This window comes from Arvicanthis niloticus, chromosome 4, assembly GCF_011762505.2.
Source record: "Arvicanthis niloticus isolate mArvNil1 chromosome 4, mArvNil1.pat.X, whole genome shotgun sequence".
Lineage (NCBI taxonomy): Eukaryota > Metazoa > Chordata > Mammalia > Rodentia > Muridae > Arvicanthis > Arvicanthis niloticus.
Genome location: NC_047661.1, coordinates 78,067,485 through 78,094,360, shown reverse-complemented (window position 1 = coordinate 78,094,360; position 26,876 = coordinate 78,067,485). Strand labels below are relative to the sequence as shown.

Genomic DNA, 26,876 nt, shown 5'->3' with positions numbered 1-26,876 from the left:
GATCATTTTCTTGCTTTTTCTAGGTTGTAGTTTTCCTCCTTATGTTGGAGTTTTCCATCTATTATCCTTTGTAGTGATGGATTTGTGAAAAGATATGTGTAAATTTGATTTGTCATGGAATATCTTGGTTTCTCTATCTATAGTGATTGAGAGTTTTGCTGGGTATAGTAGTCTGGGATGGCATTTGTGTTCTCTTTGTGTCTATAGAATATCAGTCCAGGATCTTCTGGCTTTTATAGTCTCTGGTGAAAAGTCTGGTGTAATTCTTATAGGTCTGCCTTTATATGTTACTTGACCTTTTTGCCTTACTGCATTTAGTATTTTTTTGTTTTGTTTTGTGCATTTGATGTTTTGATTATTATGTGACAGAAGAAATTTATTTTCTGGTATAGTCTATTTGGAGTTCTGTAGGCTTCTTGTATGATCATAGGCATCTTTTTCTTTAGGTTAGGAAAGTTTTCTTCTATCATTTTGTTAAAGATATTTACTGGCCCTTTAAGTTGGGAATCTTCACTCTCATCTATACCTATTATTCTTAGGTTTGGTCTTCTCACTGTGCCCTGAATTTGCTGGATATTTTGTGTTAGGAGCTTTTTGCATTTTGCATTTTCTTTGACAGTTGTGTCAATGTTCTCCATGGTATTTTCTGCACATAAGATTCTCTCTTCCATCTCTTGTGTTTTGTTGGTGATGCTTGCATCTATGACTCCTGATTTCTTTCCTAGGTTTCCTATCATCAGGGTATTCTACCTTTGAGATTTCTTTATTGTTTCTACTTCCATTTTTAGATCCTAGATGGTTTTGTTTAATTCCTTCAGCTGTTTGTTTGTGTTTTCTTGCAATTCTTTAAGGAATTTTTGTGTTTCCTCTTTAAGGGATTCTACCTGTTTGCCTGTGTTCTCCTGTATTTCTTTGAGGGAGTTATTTATGTCCTTCTTAAAGTCCTCTATTATCATCATGAGAAGTGATTTTAAATCTGAATCCTGCTTTTCTGGTGTGATGGGGTGTCCAGAACTTGCTATTTTGTGAGAACTAGCCTCTGATGATGTCAGGTAACCTTGGTTACTCTTGCTTATGTTCTTGTGCTTGCCTTTTGCCATCTGGTTATCTCTAGTGCTACCTTACTCACTGTTTCTGACTGGACCCTGTCTTTCCAGTTATCTTGCTTGTGTCAGAGCTCCTCAGAGTACAGATGTCTTTGTGATCTTATGATCCTGAGCTCCTGGGTAGAAGAGCCTCTGGGACTTGGGCTTCCTCTGGGATCCTGAAATCCTGCTGCTCTGAGTGCAGTAGTTCCTTAGCTGCTCTGAGTGCAGTGGTTCCTCTAGGATGGGTCAGGATATGGAGTCTTCATGGGAGCAGAGCAGCTAGGAGTCTGCCCCAGCCAAAAAATAATCAACACTTTTGACTCCATAAAATAATGACAAATGGTCTAATCTATGTCTTGTACCACAGATCCCTGAAAGTCTCTCTTTAGACTTTCTCCACATATGTCCTTGTAACTATGCCATGCCTCTGGTCTTACCAATAGCATAGCCCCTGCTAGAGATTCATGGCTTATAATAGGATCAGAAATCTGCAAACTCCTGTTGATGTGACTGAGTCCTATCCGTGAATGATTTCAGTAACTGAAGGGTGACACTACCCTGATTACCTTCAAATGTCGAGGGTCATTTTCAGCCTAATAGTCTTAAGTCATGCATGCATAACTGAGTCTAGGGTTCATCCTGACTTGCAGAACTATCTCAAGTGAGACACACCATAAAACCAGAGGAGAAGAATCTAATTGCTCAGGACTCTGGCATTTGATGGAGGGCAACTGCCACCTGCTTTCTGGTTGGGTGATGACTACTTAGGATGATATCTCATTCTCGTCACCCAAATTAAGTAGGCACATTGCTCAACAGGTAATAATGGCCACCCAAGAAAGATAAGTACCACTTCTCAGTTGTATCCCAAGTTCTCTCAAAATCCTACTGGTGATGCTCCATAGAACCCAGATGAGTCCAAGACTGATTTTTCTCACCATGAACCAATTTTCTAGAATGCAGATATGCTGTCAAACTTCCACTTCAACTGGTTCTGTGACCTTATATCTATCCATTGAGATTAATCCCCTTAGGTGAGGGTATTGGATACTTATATAAAATGTTTCATCAATGAAAAGGGATCTTCCTTAGCTCAGTTCAACAACCCAATTCAAAAGGGAACTAGGATGATATATAGTTCAAATTTGAGTTTCATAAATTGAAACTATGAGATCTTTCTCTTCTCTGCTACTAGAACTTATATACATCAACTCATTGCTTCTTGTGCTGCCTATATTTTTTCAACTGGACACAAGCTAGAGTCATTTTGGAAGAGAGAACTTTAGTTGAGAAAATGTCTCCATCATGTTTATCTCTAGGCAAGACTCTGTGGGCATTTTCTTAATTAATGACTAAGGCAGGAGGACCCAACCTACTGGTAGCAGTGTCACTCCAGGACTGGTGGTCCTGTGCTATGTAAAAAAAAAAAAAATCACTTTGAGCAAGCCATGAAGGACAAGGCAGTGAGAAGCTCCCCTCCACAACTTCTGCTTCAGTTCTTGCCTCCACGTTCTGTCTTTAGCTTCCCTCAACAACAGATTATAACTTGGTAAACTAGAACAAATACTTTCCTCCCCACAACCAACAGAAAACAAATTAGGACATTTCTCATCATGGTCTGAGAGATGGTGTGAAGGAATGGGACACAAAAGGATTCAAGTAATGTGCAGAAGTTAATAAATATGGCAGAGATGGTGCATGCCTCTAATCCCAGCACTCGGGAGGCAAAGGAAGATGGTTCTCTGTGAGTTCAAAGCCAGCCTGGTATATAGAGTGAGTTCCAGGATAGCCAAGGCTACACAGAGAAACCCTATCTCAAACAAACAAACAAACAAACAAACAAACAAAAATTGAAACTAAAGTATCATCTTCCCATAACCTGCTATTTGGAACTCAGAGGTGTGCTTCACAATGTAATGGAAAATGTCAGTCAAGACACTGTATGCTGTCCAGGTGATGTCAGATTTGACCACAGATATACCCCAGGGCTGAATACAAAGGGCTGAAAACTGGCTGTGAAAAAGAAATCTCAAGATTAACTGCAGGTTGTTTTGAAAGCATTTTTGAGATAGTATTGCCATCTAGTGGTCAGAAAACTATCATTTCCCCTGACTCCAAGCAGATAGAGTAGGGAAAGTTTGGGCAACAGACAGAAAAACTTTTTTTCCTCACTAACACTGCAGATTCTAGAAGAGGATCAGATCTCACTCCCATGACTATTAGAAGACTTTGAAGTTCTACTATGGCAGTATGTGGGTCTTTCCATCCTCATGGCCGGTACAATCCACAAAGACAGTGGCTTCGAGCCAGGGATTCATATTCCCTGTGAGTACATACAGTGAATAAACCACACCAGGACCCGCAGTAAGTAGGCAGAGCAACTTTACTTAAGGTAATTAAAAACATATAAAAATTTGGGGGTCTGAGGGCAGGGACATTTAGGATGGGCAAAGATCATTGGCTGGAGGAGACCTTAGGGTACCCGAAGTGCCTCATTAGCATGGGAAAGCATTTCAGGAATCTCAGGTGCTGGGTGAACAGGTTTTGACAGGAGAAAGGAAATTGATCCTATAAATTAATTGAGACTATGTGACATTCTGCAGATAGAGGCGAGTGTGGAGATTTAGAATTCTCCAGACAAGGTCAGAGAAGAAGAAACTCTTCTAATGAAGAGAGCCCTCCATTCGTGCTGAGCCCCAGAAGGCTATCCAGTCAATGAAGAACTTCCACCACCATAACTAGCAGTTTTCCCACAGCAGTATTCAGGTCAAGTTACGTTTAGATCTTAATTGTGCTCCTTAGTGTTTGTGTTCATCATGTTTTTTCATTACTATGACAAAGTGCCCCAGGAACACAACTTAAAGATGACAGAGTTTATTTGTTCTCACTGTTTAAAGGAAGCCATGATAGTCCATTATGGCAGCAGCAGAGGGTGGGTGATCACATGGTATCTATCCACTGTCAGGAAACAAATGGTGGATGCTCCTGCTCCCCAATTTCTCTTTTGTTTTACTTGTTCAGTCTGGCTTTATTCTGTTTTTGTATTGCTTTGCTTTGCTTTGCTTTGCTTTGCTTTGCTTTGCTTTGCTTTGCTTTGCTTTGCTTTGCTTTGCTTTGTTAGAACAGGGCTTTATGCTATAGCTCATGCAGTCCTCAGTCTCACTATGTAGTTCAGGCTAGCCTTGAACTTCTGACAATCTACCTGCCTTGACTATCAGAATGCCTAGAATGCAAGCATGAGCCACTACATCAACTTGTTTTCTTTTTTATTAAGCCTGGGGTCACAGCCTGTGGGATGGTGCCCCACAACTTTCTGGCCAGATCTTTTCAGCTCACTCAAACTCTAAAAATACCTATACTCATACACACCCAGAAGGGCATTGCCCAGGTGATCCTAAACCCCATCACGTTGACAGTCAAGATTAACCCTCACACTGGCAATGGCTTTGAGCAGGTTAATTAAACTCATTCATTGTTCTGAAAAATGTGGAAAACGTCTAACCATGTGTCTGGTGAGGCTATCACCAACTTATAATGGCACATGCAATTATAATACATAAGCACCTGATAACAGCTGTGGTAAAAGAAGAGAAGAATCAGTTAGTCAGCTTGAATGAACCTTACAAGATTCTCCTGAGGGAATCAGTTCTCTTTTTTCTGCATACAGTTTCATTTTGTTCTACAAGCCATCATCCTACTTTACTGAATCATGTTGTCCTCAGAGGCATTAATGTTTGTCTCCTGCATTAATTTGATTGTCTGTTTTCGTATATAGAGCTCCACATTACTCTTATGCAGCCCTGTTCTGGGTCCTCACTATCTTCATGGCTTCACTATATCATGGCTTGCAAGCTGTTATCTGCTCTATCCAGTTACCACATCCCAGGCAAAGGTTCCTTTTTCCATTGAAGTATATTTCTTAAACTCTCTACCTGAAATCACTCATATCCTTCTATTAACCATCGTTATGAACAAGTGGCTAGAAAGCTAATAAGCAATTACTTTGTATTTTTAACTTTAATCTTATAACAAAATTTCAGGATTTTTATATCTTGTAAACAACTAGTTTAGGGGACAAACATTACAAAGCCATTCAAGTTATGTCAAGGCTAACTTTAATCTGGACTGGTTATTCATTACTTCCCTGATAACTGTTTAACCAAAAGATTGATGTTTATCCTTGAATATATTTTACCTCAAAGCTGAACAGTGATCCACTGTAGCAGGCTTTGCAGGGCTGCCTCTACACACTGCTATTACTGCTTATCGGAAGACCTTAGAGTCAGGTTTGTCTTGGGGTATCTTCTATAAGCTTGGAACTTGGGGAGAAGATGAAATAGGGGGTGAGTTTTGGGAAAGCCATAGTGACAGCTTGGCAAAGAAAGTCACATGGAGATAGGTGGTAGGGGTGTGGACATTCAGGCACTACCCAAGGAAGCTGTAGTATCAAAGAGTCTGCAGGCAGAAAAGGTTCAGTCCTAGAAATGGCCGGATATGTATGTATCCCTAGGAAAAAATTAGCCAAAATATGTACTTTTAAAATGACCTTGCCTTTAAATGTGCTCATTACATGGAACATTGGCAATAACAAGAATGTCGTGACAGGTCTACTGCTTCTTACAAGCAATATAATTAATATTTTTTTAAAAAAGAACTTGTATCATTTATTTGAAGATACTCTGGTTTTTTTGTTTTTTTTTTTGTTTTTGTTTGTTTGTTTGTTTGTTTGTTTTTTGAAACAGGTGTAAATTCCCTTCAGTAGAAGGGCTTTTTAGGGTTGTGATAAGTTCCTACACAAATATGGGGAGGACTGAGGAGAAGAGGAACCAAGACAGGGTGATATTGGAATATATATAGCCAATACTTGAATGGGAATAGACAAGCCAGGAAAAGGAACAAAAGGAAAAGAAAAGGACCTTTCATGTTCTACAGTCTCCCAGAATGCAAATCTCCTAAAGCCTTTACTGGGAACCACTCTGTCCTTCTGAATTTTACAGAATCCTTTAGTCTTACAAGAACCCTAGGCTTGATAGTGATGTTGTGATTTTATAACTTAGTAACAACTGGAACTTGTACAAATGATACTGGGAATCATCTGAGGTCTACTTTGAGAAGCAATGGGAATTATTTTTACATATTTTCAGAAAGCACTCATGTTAATCTCTAAATTATACCAGTAAACTAAGAATGAAATACTGAATCTCACCTTCAATTTTTACTGTGTTTTGAAAGCTGAGCCTGAAAAACTAACTTTTCACTTAACCTCCAGTATTTAGGGCAGTCCAGATATCTAATAGAAGCTAGTCACTATTGTAAAAATATGCCCTAAAACACCAGCGAACTAATATAAAAATGTATATGTACAAATACATATTTGTTCATTTAAAGCCATCTGGCCTACAAGGCTGCCCCTTTCCAAACAGAGATTTGGAAATCCAAGCTGCCTTTATCTCATAGATGTGGATTTTGAAAAATGGAGCTCTTAGCTGGCTGTAGCAGCAGAAAAGAAGTAACCTAAATCTTTCTAGTGAACTTGTAATCTGGCCACACCCAGACGGTTGGCCAGATTAGCCATATAAACGCATCTGTCTTTAATAACTAGAAAATGTTAATAGTCTAGGGTAACAGGAAGTGATACAGCTATGGTAGTGAAATATTCATGTGTGCATAATGGGACACCCTGGGCATGAACATGAGATCTAAAAACAAGATTCACTTGTACTTCACTCATAGTCTGAAGGTCATTTCATGCATTGTGTTCTGACTTCAGGCCACTGTGTGAAGCCAGGGATGCAATGATATCATGTTGGCAGTCAGTTTTATATTCTGGAACATTTGGACTTTCTTACTCCTCAGCCTAAGATAAACAGAAGAGGAACCATTTGTGTAACTTCTGTTTGTACACCCTGTCCTGAGCAAAAAGAGCCAACACAGCAATCTCATGGGATCAATCAGGACACCTTTCCTAGTGGCTCAAATTTGTGAAAACTTGTTCACTTTGTGCTGCACAGTTGATATGTGTTTCCTCCATATACCACACTGTGCAGCTTCAAGGGCAACAGAAGCAAACCAGTTTTTAAAATCATTAATTTAACTCTTACATGCACTGTATTGTGAGAGTCAAATACTGAAGCCTGTGGGAGAATGTTTTGTAAGGTATTGAAATGGATTTAAATGCCGAATGTTTTGTAAGGTATTGAAATGGATTTAAATGCCTATTTTTAATGAGTATCTGGATGAGGGTTGTTTGGTTCTTTGGTTGGTTGGCCACTTGCTTGCTTGCTTATCTGGTAACTTTATAATTTCTGGTACAGATGTAATATTGCCAAAGGAAGTAATATGCTACATATGACCAAGATATTTCAAATATCCAAGGTACTTGTCATACTATAAACCACTTTTGGCAACAGACAGTTTCTTCTTTACATAGTGGTTAACATCCAGGCAACTGAAGTCAGAACACACGACTAGGTGTGTGATTTTGTATGAAATATTTTAATCTTTCTCTCACTTATGAAATGGAGGATAGTAATATTTTCATTTAAGATGACAATAAGAATTAAAACATTAGTATACCCAAGCTACTCTCACAGTATGCTCAGTGTCATGGCACACTAGATAGATGGCTACAGTATATCATCATCGTCGTCATTGTCATCATTATTAATTACTATCACTATTATTATGAAGGATCAATTATGTTGCTCCTAATATGCATAATTAAATCATTCCATCACTTAACTAAATCAGGAAATCCCCCAATCTTTCTAATCACTCTATTGCTGTCTCTTCCAGCATTCTCCCAACGGTCTCCAACTCCCATACAAAGTAAATAATGAGCAACATAGTTGGGCATCAGTACTCTGCCTGGGAATTATTTCTTCAGAGCTCAGAACATATTTTTCTCATAGACAAAATGGTAGTCAAATAGTGATTGGATTCTAAGTGACAGAAAGCACTCCCTTGATTAACAATGTTTCTGAAACTTGGCACACTCACGATACAAAGTCTACAGAGCAACGTCGTTTTGGTACTCATTGTTCAGCATTGGAAACTATAAAAAATATGTTGTACATAATTTTTTTAAGTTCTCATGAATGCTGATTATGGAGAACAGCAATCTTAATTACTGACACCACATAGTGAAAGAAAAATAAGTAAGAAATGCTAAGATGCTTCTGAGAATGTGCTCAGGGTCTCTGGAATGAGCATGTCCTGGACCTGTGATACACGGTTCTACACAAGCATGAATCAGTCCCTTGGACTAGTGCAGAGAGAGAAAATTCAGAAACACTCAAATAGCACACACACTACCCATGGCATCCCATGGGCACAGGACAAGAAAGGAAGAGACATTATAGGGAGAACAGATAGAGTGGTTGAAGGTTACTGGACAAAAGAGAACTTATTTCCTCATCATAAAATTAATGAATGGGCATCATGACTTAAAAGGGCCCTGTGCCTTTAACCTGATAGCCCAGAGACCTGACCTGAATTGCTTCTAGGCTGATGAAACCACTGATCAATTCTTGTAGCCTCTGACTAAACTGGTGCCTGTTGGGCCACATGGGGTTTCTGTTCCTTTACTCTCAAATGTTTCTCAAAGCACCTTTGTGCTAGAGCATTCCTTTCCTGGTATTACTCTGAGGACAGACCTGTTACTGATTCAACCCTTTCTCCTGTTAGTTATCCCCCTGTTATGGTTGTCCTGAGGCTCTCCCCATGGTTGACCCTGTTTGCCTAAGGGATCTAAGGAATCAAGCCCACTGTCTGAAGCCCTTGTCCTGAGAGCATGCAGAGTCTCATCCTGCTTACTCTTTCCCTAAAGAATTCAGCCACGAATTTAGTGGTGCTTTTTTAAAGATTTATTTAACATATTTAAGATTAAGATTATTTAAGACAAATTGCTGTGGATAAAGGCTATGAAGGTTATCCTGACGTTTGCAACATCTATCCTTGAGGCTGGAACAGTCTTCCCAGAATCTGTTTCAGCTAACCTTGGACACTATAATCTCCCAAACTTGGCTTCAAGATGTGTTTCTTAATCTTATCTTTGACTTTACAAATCTTGGCCTAAATGCCAAGAGAGTAGGCCAAAGGATCTTGAAGGAAGCATCCTAAATTACCAACTGTAAAAAAAAAAAACAAAAACAAAAACAAAAACATTTTGCCTTGTGTCTCCTAGTGTGCTCTGTAATTCTCACCTTGTTCCCTACAGAGCACCCCAGGGTCTTTAAACCAAATGCAAACTCTAATACCCTAGAGTTTCTTAAGTACAGCACTATGTATGCTATAAAATCTTCAAAGAAAACAATGCTTTATTTAGGATAGTTAGCTCAGCTCAGCTCATCACCCAGAACAAAACAAGGCCTTCCTCACCAGGGCAGCAGCTCTAGTTTGTGTCAAGGTCAAGGATCAGAATTGGACCATCAGAGCACAGCAGCAGATACCCAGAACATCTTTGCTCTTGGGATTTCATTTGTCTTTTCTGAATTGTTCCTCTCTATGTTTAACCTTGAAAGAATTAGCTTGAGGAAACTCAAAAAGATAAAGCTCCAGAAACAAAGTCTCATTTGTGATCTGTGTGCAAAAGGGTTCCCTTATGACCAGTCTGTTTCTCAGGACAATCGGGGCCAAAAAAGAACAGATGCAGAGCACATGAAGACAGAGGAAATAGGCCTATAAGTAATGGATAGACAACTAAAATACTCCTTCAGTTTCTGATTTCAACATTGGTGTGAAGCAGATTGCAATATACAAACTATTGCATCAAGTTCTTTCTAAAATTCCAGGAAAGCTTTGAACAGCAAAGTGGTGATTCTCTTCAATTGTAACTCTTACACTGTTCCTTTAGTAAGAACAATCAACTCAATACTCTACTGACCTTTACTTACATCATAGAAAAAAATTAGACAATTGTATCTCTATGCTTCCAAACTTTTCTTAAGTGTTATTTAACATGTAATTTAAATCACTGACACACACACACACACACACACTTTATATAACATATATAAAATTTACATTTTAAAATACTACTGTGACAACTTTGCTCCTTACTGTGGAATTAAAGGACAGCATCTATCTCTGGAGGCTAACAGAAGATATAGTTCCCAAGTCATTGCCTGTACTAATTTATTACCTAATATTTTATAATTTTCTTATTTTCTGAGGCTCATTCCCTCTGAATCCAAAAGAAAGAGATTAATGGCCAATTAGCTGTAATGGGTCTGTCTGACAGAGAAGGTGACAGCTACTAATGGAAAGATGAGAAGGGACAATGAAAATGAGGTAGCCTTGGTTACCTTTAAAGATGCTGAGATTAATACTTCATTGTCAAAAAGCTTTCAGATTCCATAATCACAATGCTATGGCCATGTAATGCTGAGCTGCTTCTCATGAATTAGATTCCAGTTCTGTGCAGTTTCTATGCTAGATGCATTCACAAAAGCATTGCCATTGGCATTTAATGTTTAAGAAGTCAGTAACTGAAATCTGATAGAATTTTACTCCTCCTTCAAAAGCATAGACATGGCACACAGAGGAATGCTAAATTGAAGAAATCAACACATCTGCACATTAATTTAGTGTTGTATCATCCTAAAGCCAGGGGTCCAGTTGTGGAATCAGGGGAAGTCAAAGAATTTAACACATCATTGAGACTATAGGCTATTTTAGTGATAAAATTCAAAGAAAAGTTAGGATAGGGCAGCGTCTGGGGAAAAATCAAGTATAAGCTTCCAAGAGATGTGTTGAAACCTCCAGTGCCAAGATGAGACATGTCAGAGACTCTGCCTAGCAACTCATGTTGGGAGCTGTAGTATGATCAGTCTCTGTACCAAAGTCCTAGGCTCCTAGAAGGAAAGCAGATGTTTAGCATAAATCACATTGTTTGTTTTTCTTTAAAAAAAAAAAAAAAAGTTCAGTTAAATTAAATCACTCTTATCAGGCCCTGCTGCTGTGTAAGTTTCTAGCTATAAGCTAAGCCCCGACGTTGAAAGCAAGGTCTTCCAAGCAATAACACTCTCCGAACTTCTATACTAACTTTTATAGTCACACAGAATTATGAATGAGAAATTGCAAGATAGTTGGATTGGCTTAGGTTTTATTAACACATCAGGAGTAAGGTAGGTAGGGGTGGGTTAAAGCAAATATGGATGCTGAACTTTGTCAGACTAGCTCAACATTGGGTAGTGTCCTGCCCACCAACTGACAAGATTGCCTGTGCAAAGCTCAATAGATGTAGTCAAATGCTGCTTCATAACCTCCATGTAAAGTGCCGACATCACAGGGGACTTTTTTCTTTTTGCTTTTTTGCCCCTTAGATAGGAATGGTGTGTTGCTTCTCCATTGGGCTTCCCTGGGCTTTTGCCTAGTTCCAGTTGCCCTCAGACCACTTCTGCTTCTTCTCTACCCCAGACAAAATATTCAGCATCCCACATTTTCATGTGAAATTTTTGTCCTTTGCCATTTCTGATTGAAGAGTGAGTTCCTGGTATATGTATCTTTCCCTCAGCCAATAACTTAAAAGTTCTTTGGTTTCTACTTTTAGGCTCAGGGTAACTTTTACACTGTTATCTCCTGCACCAGAGTTAGCTAGGTATTTAAAGTTTGCATCTCACATTCTTTCCTTCCAGAATCTTTTTGTGTAAGAGCTATGAATGCTGTGAGCAATCCCAGTGTCTACAGCATCTTCACAGCTGTTAGTCTCACTGTTCTTGTTCCTACTGGAGAAATTACTGGTGAGCCCTAAACTAAGCTCTCTTCAGTCCTTCTGGGTACTTGTATTAGAAGTTCCATGTACTAGATGCATCAGATCATTGATGGCAATTAATGGGAAGAAAGTATGTTCTTGGCAAAAATAACAAAAAAGGTAGAAGGCAGTGACATTTTGGCAACATGTTCAATCACCCAGCCACAGGGCAACCCAAAATGAACAACTGCTTTCACCATGTTGTCCATAGCCTTCAGTAATTCAGACATCTTAGAGATTCTGGGAACTCACACTGACTTGGGCAGACTTGGTTTTTTTTCACACAGTGGTACAGATGCCATACTACAGTGAAAGTAAGACCACTGAGACTTGACACTAAGTAGGCAGCTGTGAGGCAGGTCCTGGAAAGGGGCAAGTGAGGTGATATGGGCTTATGGAGACACTAGATGTGCAATGAGACATTTATGAAGATTCACTCCACCTGGAAAGAGATGAGGAGGCAAGAGACACGTCAGTTGTAATCCCTTAAGATGTGGTGCAGCCTTTATGATCTAAAGCAATGTGTGTAGAATGTAGGAAGAAGCTGTGGTAGACATTTAGAAAACCAAATGATCAGCTGTGGGGAGTGGCTGTGAGAGGAAGAAAGTCTCCTGGTTTGGGGGTCAACAGAAGTGCACTGAGTTAAAGAACACCAACATACAGATGTGGCATCTAAGCAGCTTTACACTCTACCTCACCCCTTTATAGCCCAAATGTTCTCACTGGGTTTGTTTTGTTTTTCTGTCTTAAAGGTTCAGAAATGACTTTGGTGTGTTTGGCAGATTTTAAGGCACAAGCACAAAAGCAGCTGTCTAAGACCTCCTGGGACTTTGTTGAAGGAGAAGCTGATGACGGCATCACCTACAATGACAACATGGCAGCATTTAAAAGGTCTGCCCTTCATCCTCTCCATTGTTACTCTAGGATGCATTGGCTGAAAGCTCCTGAGATGGGAATAGTTCTGCCTTTAGTGAACACAGTATAAACAGGAGAATGGCAGGCTTCTGTGTTTTACCACAGGGTGGGGGTGAGAGATAGGGACCTGGGGAGAAGTTTTATGGAGAAAATCTATCTTAGATCTAGGACAAGTGAGCTATCAGCTCTCTGCATCCCAAGCAACTTCATTACTGTAAAGGTGGAACAGGACTAATGGCAGTGCAGGGTGTAGAAAGCTGCATGCAGATCTAGATGACCTGAGCTCCCAAAAGTGCTGCCTTGGAGGAGAAAAATGTAAAGGAAGAGATAGGACTCAAGTTTGGAGAAAATGAGATCAAAGGGTGTTTAGGGATAATGGAAGATTGGTTTGGGTGAGAACTGGACTTGAAAGCTAAGGGTTGGAGCATATGCCAGCCAACAACAGCTATTTCCAAGTGTTGTAGAATAATGTTGTAGATGTCATTTGTGAATTACTGTGCCTTCTGTAAAGCAGTATATAAATCAAATAAATTAGTTCCCCAAGGTTCAGGAGTTGCGAGACATGCTTGTTTTCTAGGATTTAGACTTTTGATTGCCTTGTATTTCTTTCTGGGGATATCTGAAATTTTCTTTCCCTGTCTAGTCATTGCTGATAAAGACTAAATTAAACATCTAAGCACTGAGAGTCTAGACACAGAAACAGTATTCTAACAATGCAAGATAGAAGCTATGGTGGACTTTGATTCACCAACAGTTCACAAGGGACTGGGTTTATGTGGGCAATGATTTCCTGGAAATTTGCCACATCCTAAGCCTATGCAGCTTTTTTTGAGATCAGCAACTTATCCTAAGAAGGGTTCAGAGATCTAAGTCTGCTTGGATATGCATTGTAAATTAGAGTCCCAATTCCAGAAAGGGTAGCCATACTGGAAAATGATCCATCTTGTTGTCTGTCTAGTGCAGAATCCGCCTCCGCCCCAGATACCTGAGAGATGTGTCAAATGTGGACACCAGGACCACAATCCAAGGACAGGAGATCGATGCCCCCATTTGCATCTCACCCACAGCCTTTCACTCAATTGCCTGGCCAGATGGAGAAAAGAGCACAGCTAGAGGTATGGATTCTCCCACCTGAAGGCTGCCTTTCCAGAAGGCCAGAAGTGAGCAGGAGGTCTCACCCACATAAGTGGTAGGGAACATTAGGACCTCTTACAGAAAGGTCTCAGGGGCATCAGTCTAATTGGGAATTAAAAATGGTGACTAAGGGATTGCATAAGCCACAGCTGTGTGACACTGATGTAGACTGTGGAAAAATTCACTGTTCATAATAATGATCCCAGTAAAAGAAGAGCTATTGATAGATAAGAGATGCTGAGGCCTCAAGTCGTTTCCTTTAAAGAAGGGTGCTGATCCCCCTCAATCAGACCAAGGGAAAGGGGGTACCTCAAGGGGAGGTGCTAAGCATGTCACCGAGAAAGGGACCTCTCTGCATCTTTCTGGGCTAGAGATGGAGCTGAATTCTGAGTCTACATTTAAGATGAAGAGGAATCTTTCCCTGCCTAACTCCTCACACAGGGCTTGGTAGCTATCCTTTTCTAAGTAACCCACTTCTCTTCTCCTTGATTGACCTTGTCATCCTGTGCAACAAAAAGGGTTTTGGTGGTTTTAGCTCCTTTCTAGTAAAGCCTGTGAAGGTCTGTCCCTGTGACCCCTGTGGAGGTCTGTCCCTGACCTCCTCAAACATGGATAATAACAGTAGTGAATGAGAAGAGATAACACTAAACATATTCTTCTTAATTTCAGGTTTTGTGTGTGTCTGTGTGTGTGTGTGTGTGCTTGTGTGTATGGTGTGTGTGTATGTGTGTGTGTCAGTTGTGTGTGGTGTAGGTGTATGTGTGAAGTGGGTAGATGTGGTATGCATGGGGCATGTATTTGTGTGTGTGTCAGGTGTGTGTATGGTGTGTGTGTGTCAGGTGTGTGTGGTGTAGGTATATGTGTGAGGTGTGTGGTGTGGGTAGATGTGGTATGCATGGGACATGTATTTGTGTATGTGTCAGGTGTGTGTGGTGTAGGTGTGTGTGGTATATATGTAGTGTGTGTGTGTGTGTGTGAGGTGTGTATATAAGGTGTGTGGTGTGGGTGGGTGTGGTATACATGGGGAATGTATTTGTGTATGTGTGTGTATTTCCCAGAAGTCTTCTAATTTTTTTCCCTTTGACTTCATGATACACTAGGCAATGAGTCTGAGGATTCTAGAGTTAAAGAGACAAACAGGCATGGCTAAGTGGAAAACATTAATGTCCTATATGAAGACGGTTGACTGACTGTACTACTATAGGGTCTTGTAGTGGAGTGAAAGAAGCTGTCTCCTGCTGCCATGAGCCATTGGCATTAATTTTTGATTAGGACAAATTCTCTGGCCATGAATGTAGCCTCACAGTGAAATCAAGGTCCTGGAAAGACACACTGAAATGATCAAAGTAGGAAATAAGAAATAACAACTCAGTAGCCATGACATTTATCAGTCAGTACCTTTCCCATTTGACAAAGGAACTAAGTCTCAAAGCAACACAGAAAGGCAGGGATGAGACTCAGCCTTCTCATTCTCGGGCGTACTTCTTCCCCCTACAGAGGGGCGTACACAGAAAAGAACGCAAACGCTAACCCTCTCCATTGAACCATGCCATCTCTCATGGGGAAGTAGAATGAACTCAGGCTTTCTCTCAACTCACTGGGCAATCTGGCCAGAGGCCAGGTCAGAACAGCTCTGGCCTCCAAACTAGGTTATGCCCTTTGCTTTCCAGCTGCTCAGGAGGCCAACATCTGCTATGTCATCGGCAGTTACTCCAGCTATACCCTGGAAGACATTGTGGCTGCTGCCCCGAGGGGCTTCCATTGGTTCCAACTCTATGTGCAGCCAGACTGGGACATCAACAAGCAGATGGTTCAGAGGGTAGAAGCCTTGGGTTTCAAAGCTTTGGTGATCACTGTAGATGTGCCTATACTTGGCAATAGGCGAGGGAACAAGAGAAATGAGCTGAATTTGGAGGCAAACATAAAGCTGAAGGATCTCCGATCCCCGGGAGAGGTGAGAAAGATGTCAAACTCAATGGGCATTTATGATAAGAAGAGATGATTAGTGTCCCTCCCTCTTTCTCTCCATTCTCCCTTCATCCACCCCTCCCGTGCTCCCTCCCTTTCTTCCTCCCTCCCTCTCTCCTTCCCACTCTCTAGTCTTCCTTCCTGCAAATATTTTCCCCTACCTGCCTTGTTGTGGCAGACACTGGAAACATAGCAGTTAAAGAGGCTGACCTAGTTTTTATTGCTTTCTAGGGCCTCCTGGCAGGTAGAACTTATGACCAAATGCTCACACCTCTGGAGATGCTCAGCCTGTCATCAGAAATGTTCAAGCCAGGGCCAATGTTGGGAGACAGGGGAGCCTTAGGGAGGAGTTTTGCAGGAACTAGAGAGTAAACTAAAGCGTTACTCTCATACTTTCTTTTTCATGATGAGTTCAGAAAAGCGATTATTTTGCATGGGATGCACAGACAAACTGAGTCTCTGGAGAGGATGCTCACAGCACAGTTGTATAGCCAGCCAGTCTAGTTAGCTGGAGCGCTAATCTGCTGCCGTGAATACTTAAAATTCATTCAGAATCATCAGGGCACTGCAACACATCTTTTGGAAGCCTTTCAAACAAGGAACTATCATGGACACTTCATTAAATTCTGATGATGGATAAAGATGGCATGCCCTTGAGAGCAAAAATCAAGGCTAAGAAAACAAGGCTTTTCAGCCAGTGGGCCTCTATGATTCCTCTGAGTGTCCCTGAATTTAAGGAAATATGCTGTATAGTGTGAGCCAAGGCTAGATAATAGGCAAGGCCTGATTTAAGATCCTTTTTGCTTTGGTTTTATTAACCCACAGATAGTTCAACCATAAAATGTCACTGTGTCCTTTGACTATTTTTCTTACTTGTCTCACATAATACATAACACACCCTTTTAAAGTATAGATTATGTCTCATCTGTCATTGTGTCTATCCAGATCCTAGAATAATTATCAAACAAACACATTCATTAATAGTCAGTGAAAAGGTCATCAAAAGTAGAAATTCTTCATACAACTTTTGGGAGAGGAAGTGGTTAGCATCAGCAATGAGTGGCATTGCTCAGTTTTCAGAGCTTATAAATGACAGTGTTTCAAACACATCTCATCTCCTGAGTCAATCAAGTGAGCATTCATTTGGTATTAAGAGTCATCTTCTGATCCCTTACAGAAAAATTGCACACTTTCTGCTCTCTCGTCTCTGCCAAGTACATCTTTCTGCTGGAAAGATCTTTCCTTGCTTCAGAGAATAACTCGGTTGCCCATTATCCTCAAAGGAATTTTGACGAAAGAGGATGCAGAATTAGCATTGAAGCACAACGTCCAAGGCATCATTGTTTCCAACCATGGCGGGAGGCAGCTTGATGAGGTTCTTGCTTCTGTAAGTAGGAGGATGGTTAATCACTAATAAAAGCCTAGTGTTTGTGTGATTATTTTCCTAAACTGTATGTGTAACATATCTAAACTTTGTGACACTGCTGCGAAATAGATATATTCCCATTTTCAGTTAGGGATTCTGGAGTTTAAAGACATCAACTAGTGAGTACCAGTTCACAAGAGACCAAGGGAGACGTTTGAAAGGCAGGACACTGTTTTCTGTCAGCAGTGATCAGATCAAATCGAATGTATCTTCATAGACTTTGGAAACTTCAAGTTTTCCTATCTGACACAATGCAGGAAGGAGCAGTACCACCCAGAGGCGTGTAAATATTTTTTCAAAGTGGACCTGCAATTGTCCTTGATTAATTCTTTAAAAAATAGATTCTGAGACAAGAAATTTCAAAGTGTGTCCAAGGCTTGTGGAATGGAGTGATTTCCAGAAGCCATCACTCCTCCACTAGGCCCTCGCTAAGGAGAACAGGTAGTAGACAGACAAGCCTGTCTGGAGAGAGGCTCACTCTGCTGTGTTTCTTAGTAAAAACAGCATTTGAAGGTACAGTTATGCCTCCTTCTTCCTAAGGCAGGAGAAGACAGAAAGATTGAGAGAACGTGGGACTAGAACAGGATTCTTCTCTTCTAGGATCAGGCTTACAAATCTGCTCACTGACAGTGAATAAGGCCCTACTGTCAATAGTTTGAATCTGATTTTCTCATTTCTTCTCATATAATTACTTTCAATGAGTAAAAAGTTTTCATACAACAAAATCAAAACCTCTGTGAAGAGATCCTTGAGATAGCACTCTTCTCTCTGAACTGTGACTCAAAGGAGAGGTAGCCTTATGTAGCCCAGGCTAGCTCTGAGCTCCTGATTCCTAGATGCTGAGTTTGTAAGCACCACCACGACTGGCTTCTCCATTCTATTTCTAAATCATTGTCAACTGCACTGCTGAGTATGACTAGAGGAGCTTTTATAAATAAGTTTATTTCTTTTTCATAGATATTCCAAATAATACTTGGACATTACTTTTCTCCAGTTATTACATATATGTCCAAACTACATCCTGTAGTTTCTCCATACACATATAAAAGGACAAAGTTGCTTTCTGCCTGTTCTTTATTATTATTATTATTATTATTATTGTTATTATTGTTATTATTATTGTTATCATTGCTACTGCTGCTACTACTACTACTACAACTACTACTGCTCTCAGTCTGGGGCAGCATTCTGATGGATTCCTTGCCCAGTGTCAGAGTCTGAAAACACTAATTAAATTCCTCTCCCCCAGTTTCCTGTAGAGAGGTACAGATAGTAACCAAAGGCCTCTCAGAACCGTCTCTTCAAGGATCCTATCTCTAGGTTCCAGATGGGGCTGCTGTCCTAGTCCATATAGAATTGGAGGAGTCTCCTGGAGGTCAGTGAGCAGGAGCTTCTGGTCCACAGGAATCTCCAGTCCTTGGGAGCAGGGCTCTGAGTTCCTTTAGATTAAAACACAGTTAGAGATAGATATGTGAAGGTCTTGGCCTCTGCTTGCATTTCCTGGTCCTATTCTACTTTGGAGAACATTCATCCCATGACCTTTTGAGAAACAAAATATAACTCCTTGAAGATGTGTGCATATTTCTCTTTCAGATTGATGCTCTGAGGGAAGTGGTGGCTGCCGTCAAAGGGAAAATTGAAGTGTACATGGATGGTGGGGTTCGAACTGGCAATGATGTGCTGAAGGCACTGGCCCTTGGAGCTAGGTGCATTTTTCTTGGGAGACCAATCCTTTGGGGCCTTGCCTGCAAGGTAAGATTGCTAACATGAGATACAGAGCTCAGTACTCACTCCCATGGTTTTCCATAACCCATCTTCTATTTCCTCAATGAAAACATTTCCTCAAGTTCTTACAAAATTGTTGCAGGTCACCTCACCTTCAGGCCTCTGAAGTGTTTCACAGACTTCAGCAGCCCTCACCTCAGCCTCTCCCCACTGGTTCTTTTTAGATTTTGTAAATTCTAGCCCTTCTTGCAACTGTTCTGAATGTGCACATGGTATGTAACCATCCAGTGGTCCAAATTTTCTTTCAAACCTCTGTCCCTTCCCTTCTACTTTTCAGGGTGAACATGGTGTTAAGGAAGTTTTGAATATTCTAAAAACAGAATTGCACACTTGTATGACACTTTCAGGTATGGACTCTGTTCACTCCTCTAGTATTGAACTTCAGGTGGGAGGTCTACAGATGAAAAATGAAGGTTCTTCATGCTGGTTAACCATGCCTTGGCTCGGTAGCTGTCCTGAAGACACAACAGTTATAGAAATGTCATAAAAAGAGATCAAGAACTGCTCTCTGACAGTGGAAACCCTGTATTCTTCTCAAGGATATTGTTAATACATAATTCATAGGCCACCTAAGGCTTCTGCCCCAGGTATGAAATTTCCTACATTGCTATTTTAGGAAAAGAATCTCTCATTGGTTACATTCTGGTGTGTTTTCACATTTTGACATGGGTATGCATAAACTGTGAGCAGCTAGGAGATCATTGATTTCCCTTGCAACCAGGATTACAGTACACATTTGATATAAATAACACTTTATCAAGGTAAGCATAAAGGCTTGCTTCTGGTATATCGACCCAAGCCCAAGGAGGAAGAGAAGTTAGCTCTGTAATAGAGAGGGGAACACACACACACACACACACAGAGAGAGAGAGAGAGAGAGAGAGAGAGAGAGAGAGAGAGAGAGAGAAAGAGAGAGAGACAGGAGACAGAGAGAGACAGAGAGACAGACAGAGGCAGACAGAGTGAACAGGAATAAGTGTGGAGGGAAATATAACTCTTGGGAGTTGCTTTCTCGAGCTATTTTGGGGGACTCAGGATCAAACCCATACTACCAGATCTCTATTCAAAGACCTCTTCCTGCTAAGCCTTCTCACTTGTCTAGAAACAAGCTCATAATTGTGACTGATTCTTTCAGGCTGCCGATCAGTTTCTGAGATCAGTCCAGACCTGATTCAGTTCTCCAGATTATAAGGACCTACCGAGATTGGCTACAAGAGAAATTCAAGCCTTCAACATTGTTTGTGATGCTGTTCTTCTTGGGTCCCATCATTCCTAGTAGCTTGATTTCTCTACCCTCGAAAATTGAGATGGATGAAGAAAAGATAGCTAATAGGTACAAGAGGGTGCATTTGGATGAAGGAATAACATGCAATGTTCTACAGGATAACTATAGTTGACAATCAATTGACTATGTCAAATAACCATGTTCCAGCAAGAAAGGATATAGTTACGTCTGATGTGACATATCAGTTACCTTAATTTGATTAGTATGTACATTATACATTATTGAAATGTTATACTATGCCATAATTACGTGCAGTCACTATGTATCAATTAAAATAGCAATATATGTTCAAAAAGAAATGGGGACAGGGTTATCCTGATGTCATTTTGCTCATTCTTTCCTGAAAGAAATATTTCAAAAGTTTTAATCCATGTAGTCAAAGTCTGAAACATAATACAACAGAGACCAAATGTGTGTATGTATGAATTATTCAAGGTTCTGACACAGCATGTCACAAAAATGTTATGATCTATTGTTGACAGTAGCTGACCACAAAAAAAAGCAAGAAGAAGATTTTGAAACTCATTTTCAAGACTCTATGATTAAATTAAAATTAACTATTCCAGCCACTTACTTATACATGAAAAAGAAGATATCTTTATTCTGGTCATAATCATTTTGTCAAATAAATCTAAGCCTTTTCAATAAGGTTATTAGAGTGAAAACAATTGTGAAAATAATTATAAAGACTTAAGTCTGAGAAAATTTCTGCTACCTAGAAGTCAGCCTAGAACATTAATTTTGTGCAAACTCATACATGAAAAACAAGCCTCACCCATTTCTAGGAAGATATGACCACTCCTAGAAGGACTTTGCACTTCTGTAACATGCTCCACAGCCCCCAGATCACAATCTAGATCCGTGTTTCTATAACATAGTATTATGTGTCAGGCACCCTGGATTTCCATATTCCTCCATTTGTACAATCAATAACTTAGGTCCCACCATTTTCATCCCACTAGAAACAACATGAAAACATCTAGTGCTTATTGTCCCCTATGGTTGTCATAGTTATTGTTAGCTGTCAATATGACACAAACCCAGAGTCACCTAGGAAGAGGGAACCTTAAATGAAGAACACCTTCAATCACATTGCCCTGTAGCCATATCTTGGAGGAATTTTCTTAATTACTAATTGATAGAGGGCCTGGCCTACTGTGTGCAGTGCAATCCCTGGGCAGGTGGGCCTGAGCTTCATGAGGGGATAAAAAGCTAGCTGAGCAAGCCAAAGGGCCAAGTCTCTAGCCACTTCATAGCTTAACTCGTTCATGCTCTCCTTGACTGATGGATATGCTGGGAAATTTCCTCCAACTTCCCTGGGAGTAGCCATATACTTATTGTAATAACTTCAAACTGCCATCACACAGGGTATCTCTTTACCCTTAAACTCAGCAGCTGATGGTTTAATTGAGTTTCTGTAGATTTGTTTGTTTTCAAGAATGAAAAAAATCACAATAGTCCAAGGTGTGGACATAATTTCATGAGTAGATAGTGAGATTATTTTGTTTATAAATGTAAGTTTTCCCTGAATACATCCTCTTGGGTAGTAGTGCTGCCTTTTCTGGATCCTGGATCTAAAATAACTAAACTGCATTTTCTTCTAGGCTCCAACAAAGTAGAAATCCTAAAGGAAGAAACCAAAACTATTACATAAAGAAAACACCAGTTAATTATTCCCTATTGCTCAGAAACATGAACATATGCTTGCACACTGACCCAAAGGGCAATCAGTTTATGTGAGAAAGATACAAAATACCACACTAATTAAGCTAATTAAGAGTATCAGAGTCAGGTTAGAGAGATGGCTCAGCCCTCAAAGGCTAGGATCACAAGCAAAACATATAACAGTATCAGTCCTTTAATTTTGGCCAGTGACCAAGAATTGGCTTATACCTCAAAGTTCTTTGACACTGAAGCTCAGCGGTTTAGCAAAAAAAAAAAAAAAAAAAAAAAAAAAAAAAAAAAAAAAAACCACAATTACATCAATGTTAAATGAAGGTCAGAGGAAACTTACAAAACATTTGTTTAGTCACAATATAATAGTTATTTCAGTCATAACATGACAATTGTTTTCAACTTATGCTTTCTTGATTTTTTTAAACATGAATTATTTTGATTAATACATCTGGACCATAATTATGGTCATATAAATCTCAAATGTGTTACCAAGGCAGGAATGACTGTGGTGGGGTAGAGGGCTGAGAAGTTTCTAGGCAGAAACAAAAGGGAGTCAGGACAAGATGGCATTACTTTAGTTACTTCAAAACAAATGCATATTAAATCTCAGAAGTAAGTGTTTGAAAACTTAAAAACACCCTGAATTACAATATGACCTGACATGAAGTAGATAGAGGCATGAGTAGACACTTCATCAATGGAAGTATGAAGATAGAAAATACTAACATAGCAAGATGATCAACAACATGCACACTAACGAACTACAAATAAAAATAATGGGAGCCACCATATACCTCCTGGAATATCACAAAGTCAAAACAACACCAACACCAAATTATAGCAAGGATGCACGTTGCTTGTGAGCATTTAAAACTGCATAGCCACTTTGTAAGACAACTTGTCAATTTGCCACTAAACTAAACATCTTTGTTGAATGAACCGGCAATGGTGAGCTATGTTGTTTATCCTAACATATTTATATCTATATCCACGTACATAGAAAACTACTGTATGAGAGTCTTCACAGAAACTACTGCCCAAACTTGGCACCTGCCAAGGTTAATTATTAGTAGGTTAATGGATAAATGTTGGACACCAGATATTATTTGGTTCCATGGGAAGGGGGCTATCAAACCATGGAAAGACAAGGAAGAAACTTAAAGATAGGTCACTAAAGGCAAAAAGCCTGTCATAAAAAGCTGTGTCTTTTTGAATTCTAAACATATGCCATTGTGAAAGAAGCAAAACCACAGAGATAGCAGGCCAGTGCAGCTTCACCGATGTAACAACTGCATTCTTTCTGTTCAGGACATTGAACTGCAAGAGCCTCTGCATTTATGGGCTATGTAGCTATGGGAACCCTGTACTTCCTGTCAATTTTGCTCTGAAACTCAAACTGTCTTTAAAATAATTTATGTGGATACTAATTTTCACTGGAGGAATGTAGCTCAGTGGTAGATCATCACGCCTGAGATTCTGGGGTCAATCTCAAATAGCAGGGGGGAAATGGGTAACACACCTGATGTGCAATAAATGCAAATTTCTACTAAATGTATTACAGTGTTTATGTCAAGATTTTTATGGGCAAGATAGGCCATATGACTCTTGATATTGTTAAAAAAATATTTGATTATATGTATGTGTGGTGGACTATATGTGTGAATGTGTACCACGTGTGTGTGTGTGTGTGTGTGTGTGTGTGTGTGTGTGTTGCTTCCTGAATCCTGGAAGAGTATTGGAGCCTCTCGAATGTTACACTCAGTTGTAAGTAACCGTGTGGATGTTGGGACCAAAGGCAAATCTTCCACAAGAACAGGAGTGATCTTCAATACTGAGCCATCTCTGCAATGCCTCTTGGCTTGATCTTAACAATCTACTCCTTAAACTTTTTGAGTGGACTCATTGGGTGAAGATTAAATGATTAAATGATTGTTTTTTTTTTTGTCTAAGACAAACTTGCTTCAATTATAGTTTCACAAATAGAATACTTTTCTATATCTTCACCAATACCTAATGACTTTAGCTCTTTAAATATTTGAAAAACTAGCTGTTTGGGGGAACCAGTTTGATAACCTAGTTTGAACTGGATTTAGTGAAGGCTTAAGTACATTATAACTGAGAAAAAATCGCCAAGAAAGAAAGGTAAATGACTGAGAACCATGGCAGTTTACTTTCTTCTTTTCAAAAGAGTAGAATTACAAGAATCAGAATATTGGCACAAAGAGATCACGCACTGGGTTTTGTTTTTAACTTCTTGTGATATTTAATTCGTGATTATAATTACTTAATTGTAAAAATATGAGAAAATCACCTAAACTTTCAACAATAAAAAAGTTATTTTTTGTAGTATATTTGCATGTGGGAATGTCACAGGACATAATCTTTCCAAAGAACACAAATGCCACAAGAAAGCCCTTTTAAGTACAGCCATGTGCCATAAGAAGGATACAGCATCACATCTGCCATTATCTCAATGTAGAACACACACAAACACAGGTCCACATGTGCAAGTCTACAAAATCACCCAAGGTGAGACAGAGGCACACACGTGTGAACAATAGTATCATGTAACAGGAATCTGCTTTTACTTTTCTTCTTTGTGTTTTTCTCATTCCCAAATTATTCTCAACAGCAACAAAAACAACAACAACAAAACCCAAAGCATTGAACTATGCTACACCCTAAGTAAACCTTAGACGTGACACTAAACAACAGAAGTTGGTAAAATAATCAAAAATTGTATAAATCCCTTTGTATGAAATCTTTAAACAGACAAAACTATAGAGATAACTTTTGCCCAGAGTTAGGAATAGATATGGAGAGCAAGTAGCAACTATTGGTGGGTATGTAGCTTATTCATGGATGACAAATACTCTAAATTATATAGTGTTGATAGTTTTACAAGAGTAAACAAACTTTGAATTTTATATTTTAATTATGACCTATTCAGTACATAAATTTTATAAATAAAGTTGCCTAAAGAAAAATATAATGTAAGCTTAGTAAACAATCTTCTGCTAAAAATATTTTGAAGGATTTTATCTTATTTCTAATTTTTAATTGTGCATATCTGCATGTGTCTGCATACATGAGTGTAAGTGCCCACAGTGGCTAGAGGAGAGTGTCAGATTCTCTGGACCTAGACTTACAGGTGGTTGTGAGTCAGGAGACATAGGTGCACAGAAACAAGCTCTGGTGTTCTGCAAGAGTAGTACACAACACTCCCTTAACCAGCTGGCCAGAGCTCCTATAGGCTCTGAAAAGATTTTTTAAAGGAGGAAGGAATAAAGTTGGAGATGGAATCAAGAGCCTGGGGCAGAATGTGACTGTGCAGTGCTACCTGTCTAAATATTATCCCAGCCTTGACCCAGGTCTAGAGTAAATGGCCCTTTTGAAAACAAAACTCAGAGATGCTCCCAGAGACGCCTCTATCGGTATGTGAGATCAGTTACCCATGAAAATGAGCTCTAACCCAAGTCAAAAGTAATCCATCCCCTGAGAGCACCTTGTCTGCTCAAGGAATACACATTTCTTCAGGCTACCCCGTGGGACTGTATTTAAGATAATCATGGTCAGGACCACATCTTAGCTATAAGTAATACTACCTAGTTGAACATTTCTATTGTCTCCTACCCTAATTCTTTCTCTATTTAAACTCAACTTTCATGCCAGTACCTAAAGATAGACTTGAGATCACTGGATTCCTTTGTTAACTGAAGTTGCCAGAAAGAAGAAGAGGGGTGGGTTGGAGTGGAGAGGGAGATTGAAAAGCTACACTTTTGTTAAAGATTCTAAAGATTAAATGGCTAAACATCAAGATTTACAGAGAGTTAACAGACTGGAACCAAAATATCATGGGCTATTTTTGGTTCCTTTAAAAATCTGCCATTTCCCAAATTAACTAAATCCTTGTGGTTATCTATTTAAAAAAGACCTTGGTCATATGGAAACCTACCACTGCAGAAGCTTTCTGAAACACACACACACACACACACACACAGGAAAGGAGAGAGGGGAAGAGGGAGGGAGAGGGAGAGGGAGAGGGAGAGGGAGAGGGAGAGGGAGAGGGAGAGGGAGAGGGAGAGGGAGAGGGAGAGGGAGAGGGAGAGGGAGAGGGAGAGGGAGAGAGAGGGAGAGAGAGGGAGAGAGAGGGAGAGAGAGGGAGAGAGAGGGAGAGAGAGGGAGAGAGAGGGAGAGAGAGGGAGAGAGAGGGAGAGAGAGGGAGAGAGAGGGAGAGAGAGGGAGAGAGAGGGAGAGAGAGGGAGAGAGAGGGAGAGAGAGGGAGAGAGAGGGAGAGAGAGGGAGAGAGAGGGAGAGAGAGGGAGAGAGAGGGAGAGAGAGGGAGAGAGAGGGAGAGAGAGGGAGAGAGAGGGAGAGAGAGGGAGAGAGACAGGGAGAGAGAGGGAGAGAGACAGGGAGAGAGAGGGAGAGAGAGAGAGAGGGAGAGAGAGAGAGGGAGAGAGAGGGAGAGAGAGGGAGAGAGAGGGAGAGAGAGGGAGAGAGAGGGAGAGAGAGGGAGAGAGAGGGAGAGAGAGGGAGAGAGAGGGAGAGAGAGGGAGAGAAACTGATCAAGGTACAAAAAATAACAGACTGCAGAATATCCAACTCTAAATAAAACATATGTAATACAATCCCTCCTCCAAAGTCTCAGTATTCACTGCAGAAAAGGGAGTAGAAAAAGCACAAGAGCCAGAGGCTGCTGATAGGAACAAGAAAACAGAGTCCTCTGGACATAGCAAGACAGAAACATATACATATAGCTACACAGAGTTGTTTTGAAAGCATGCATAAAACCTGTACAAGCACAAGACAGACCAACTCCCAAGCTGGAAACTGGACTTGAAC

At 40.1% G+C, this 26,876-nt stretch overlaps 1 protein-coding gene across 2 annotated transcripts; it reads left to right on the top strand.

Annotated features, from left to right (window-relative positions):
- Window positions 1-5,267: 5,267 nt before the first annotated feature.
- Hao2 (hydroxyacid oxidase 2) lies at window positions 5,268-23,586 on the top strand. 2 transcript variants are annotated; one of them, XM_034500887.2, is made up of 9 exons: window positions 5,299-5,374; window positions 11,726-11,830; window positions 12,594-12,732; window positions 13,720-13,871; window positions 15,561-15,844; window positions 17,036-17,245; window positions 18,878-19,036; window positions 19,347-19,416; window positions 20,205-23,586. In XM_034500887.2, the coding sequence occupies exons 2-9, from the start codon at window positions 11,746-11,748 to the stop codon at window positions 20,258-20,260; spliced, it is 1,155 nt and encodes a 384-aa protein (XP_034356778.1). In that variant the 5' UTR covers window positions 5,299-5,374; window positions 11,726-11,745; the 3' UTR covers window positions 20,261-23,586. The 2 variants fall into 2 exon arrangements, with proteins under 2 accessions (XP_076789134.1, XP_034356778.1); XM_076933019.1 differs by lacking the exon at window positions 11,726-11,830 and having other exon boundaries at window positions 5,268-5,374.
- The last annotated feature ends 3,290 nt before the right edge of the window (window positions 23,587-26,876 follow it).

Bases quoted from the DNA above. Each gene is read 5' to 3' on its own strand.
- Hao2 (XM_034500887.2), top strand. From the start codon at position 11,746: ATGAATGCTGTGAGCAATCCCAGTGTCTACAGCATCTTCACAGCTGTT. The intron at 12,733-13,719 runs GTCTGCCCTTCA...TGTCTAGTGCAG, and splicing joins AACATGGCAGCATTTAAAAG to AATCCGCCTCCGCCCCAGAT. The intron at 13,872-15,560 runs GTATGGATTCTC...TTTGCTTTCCAG, and splicing joins AGAAAAGAGCACAGCTAGAG to CTGCTCAGGAGGCCAACATC.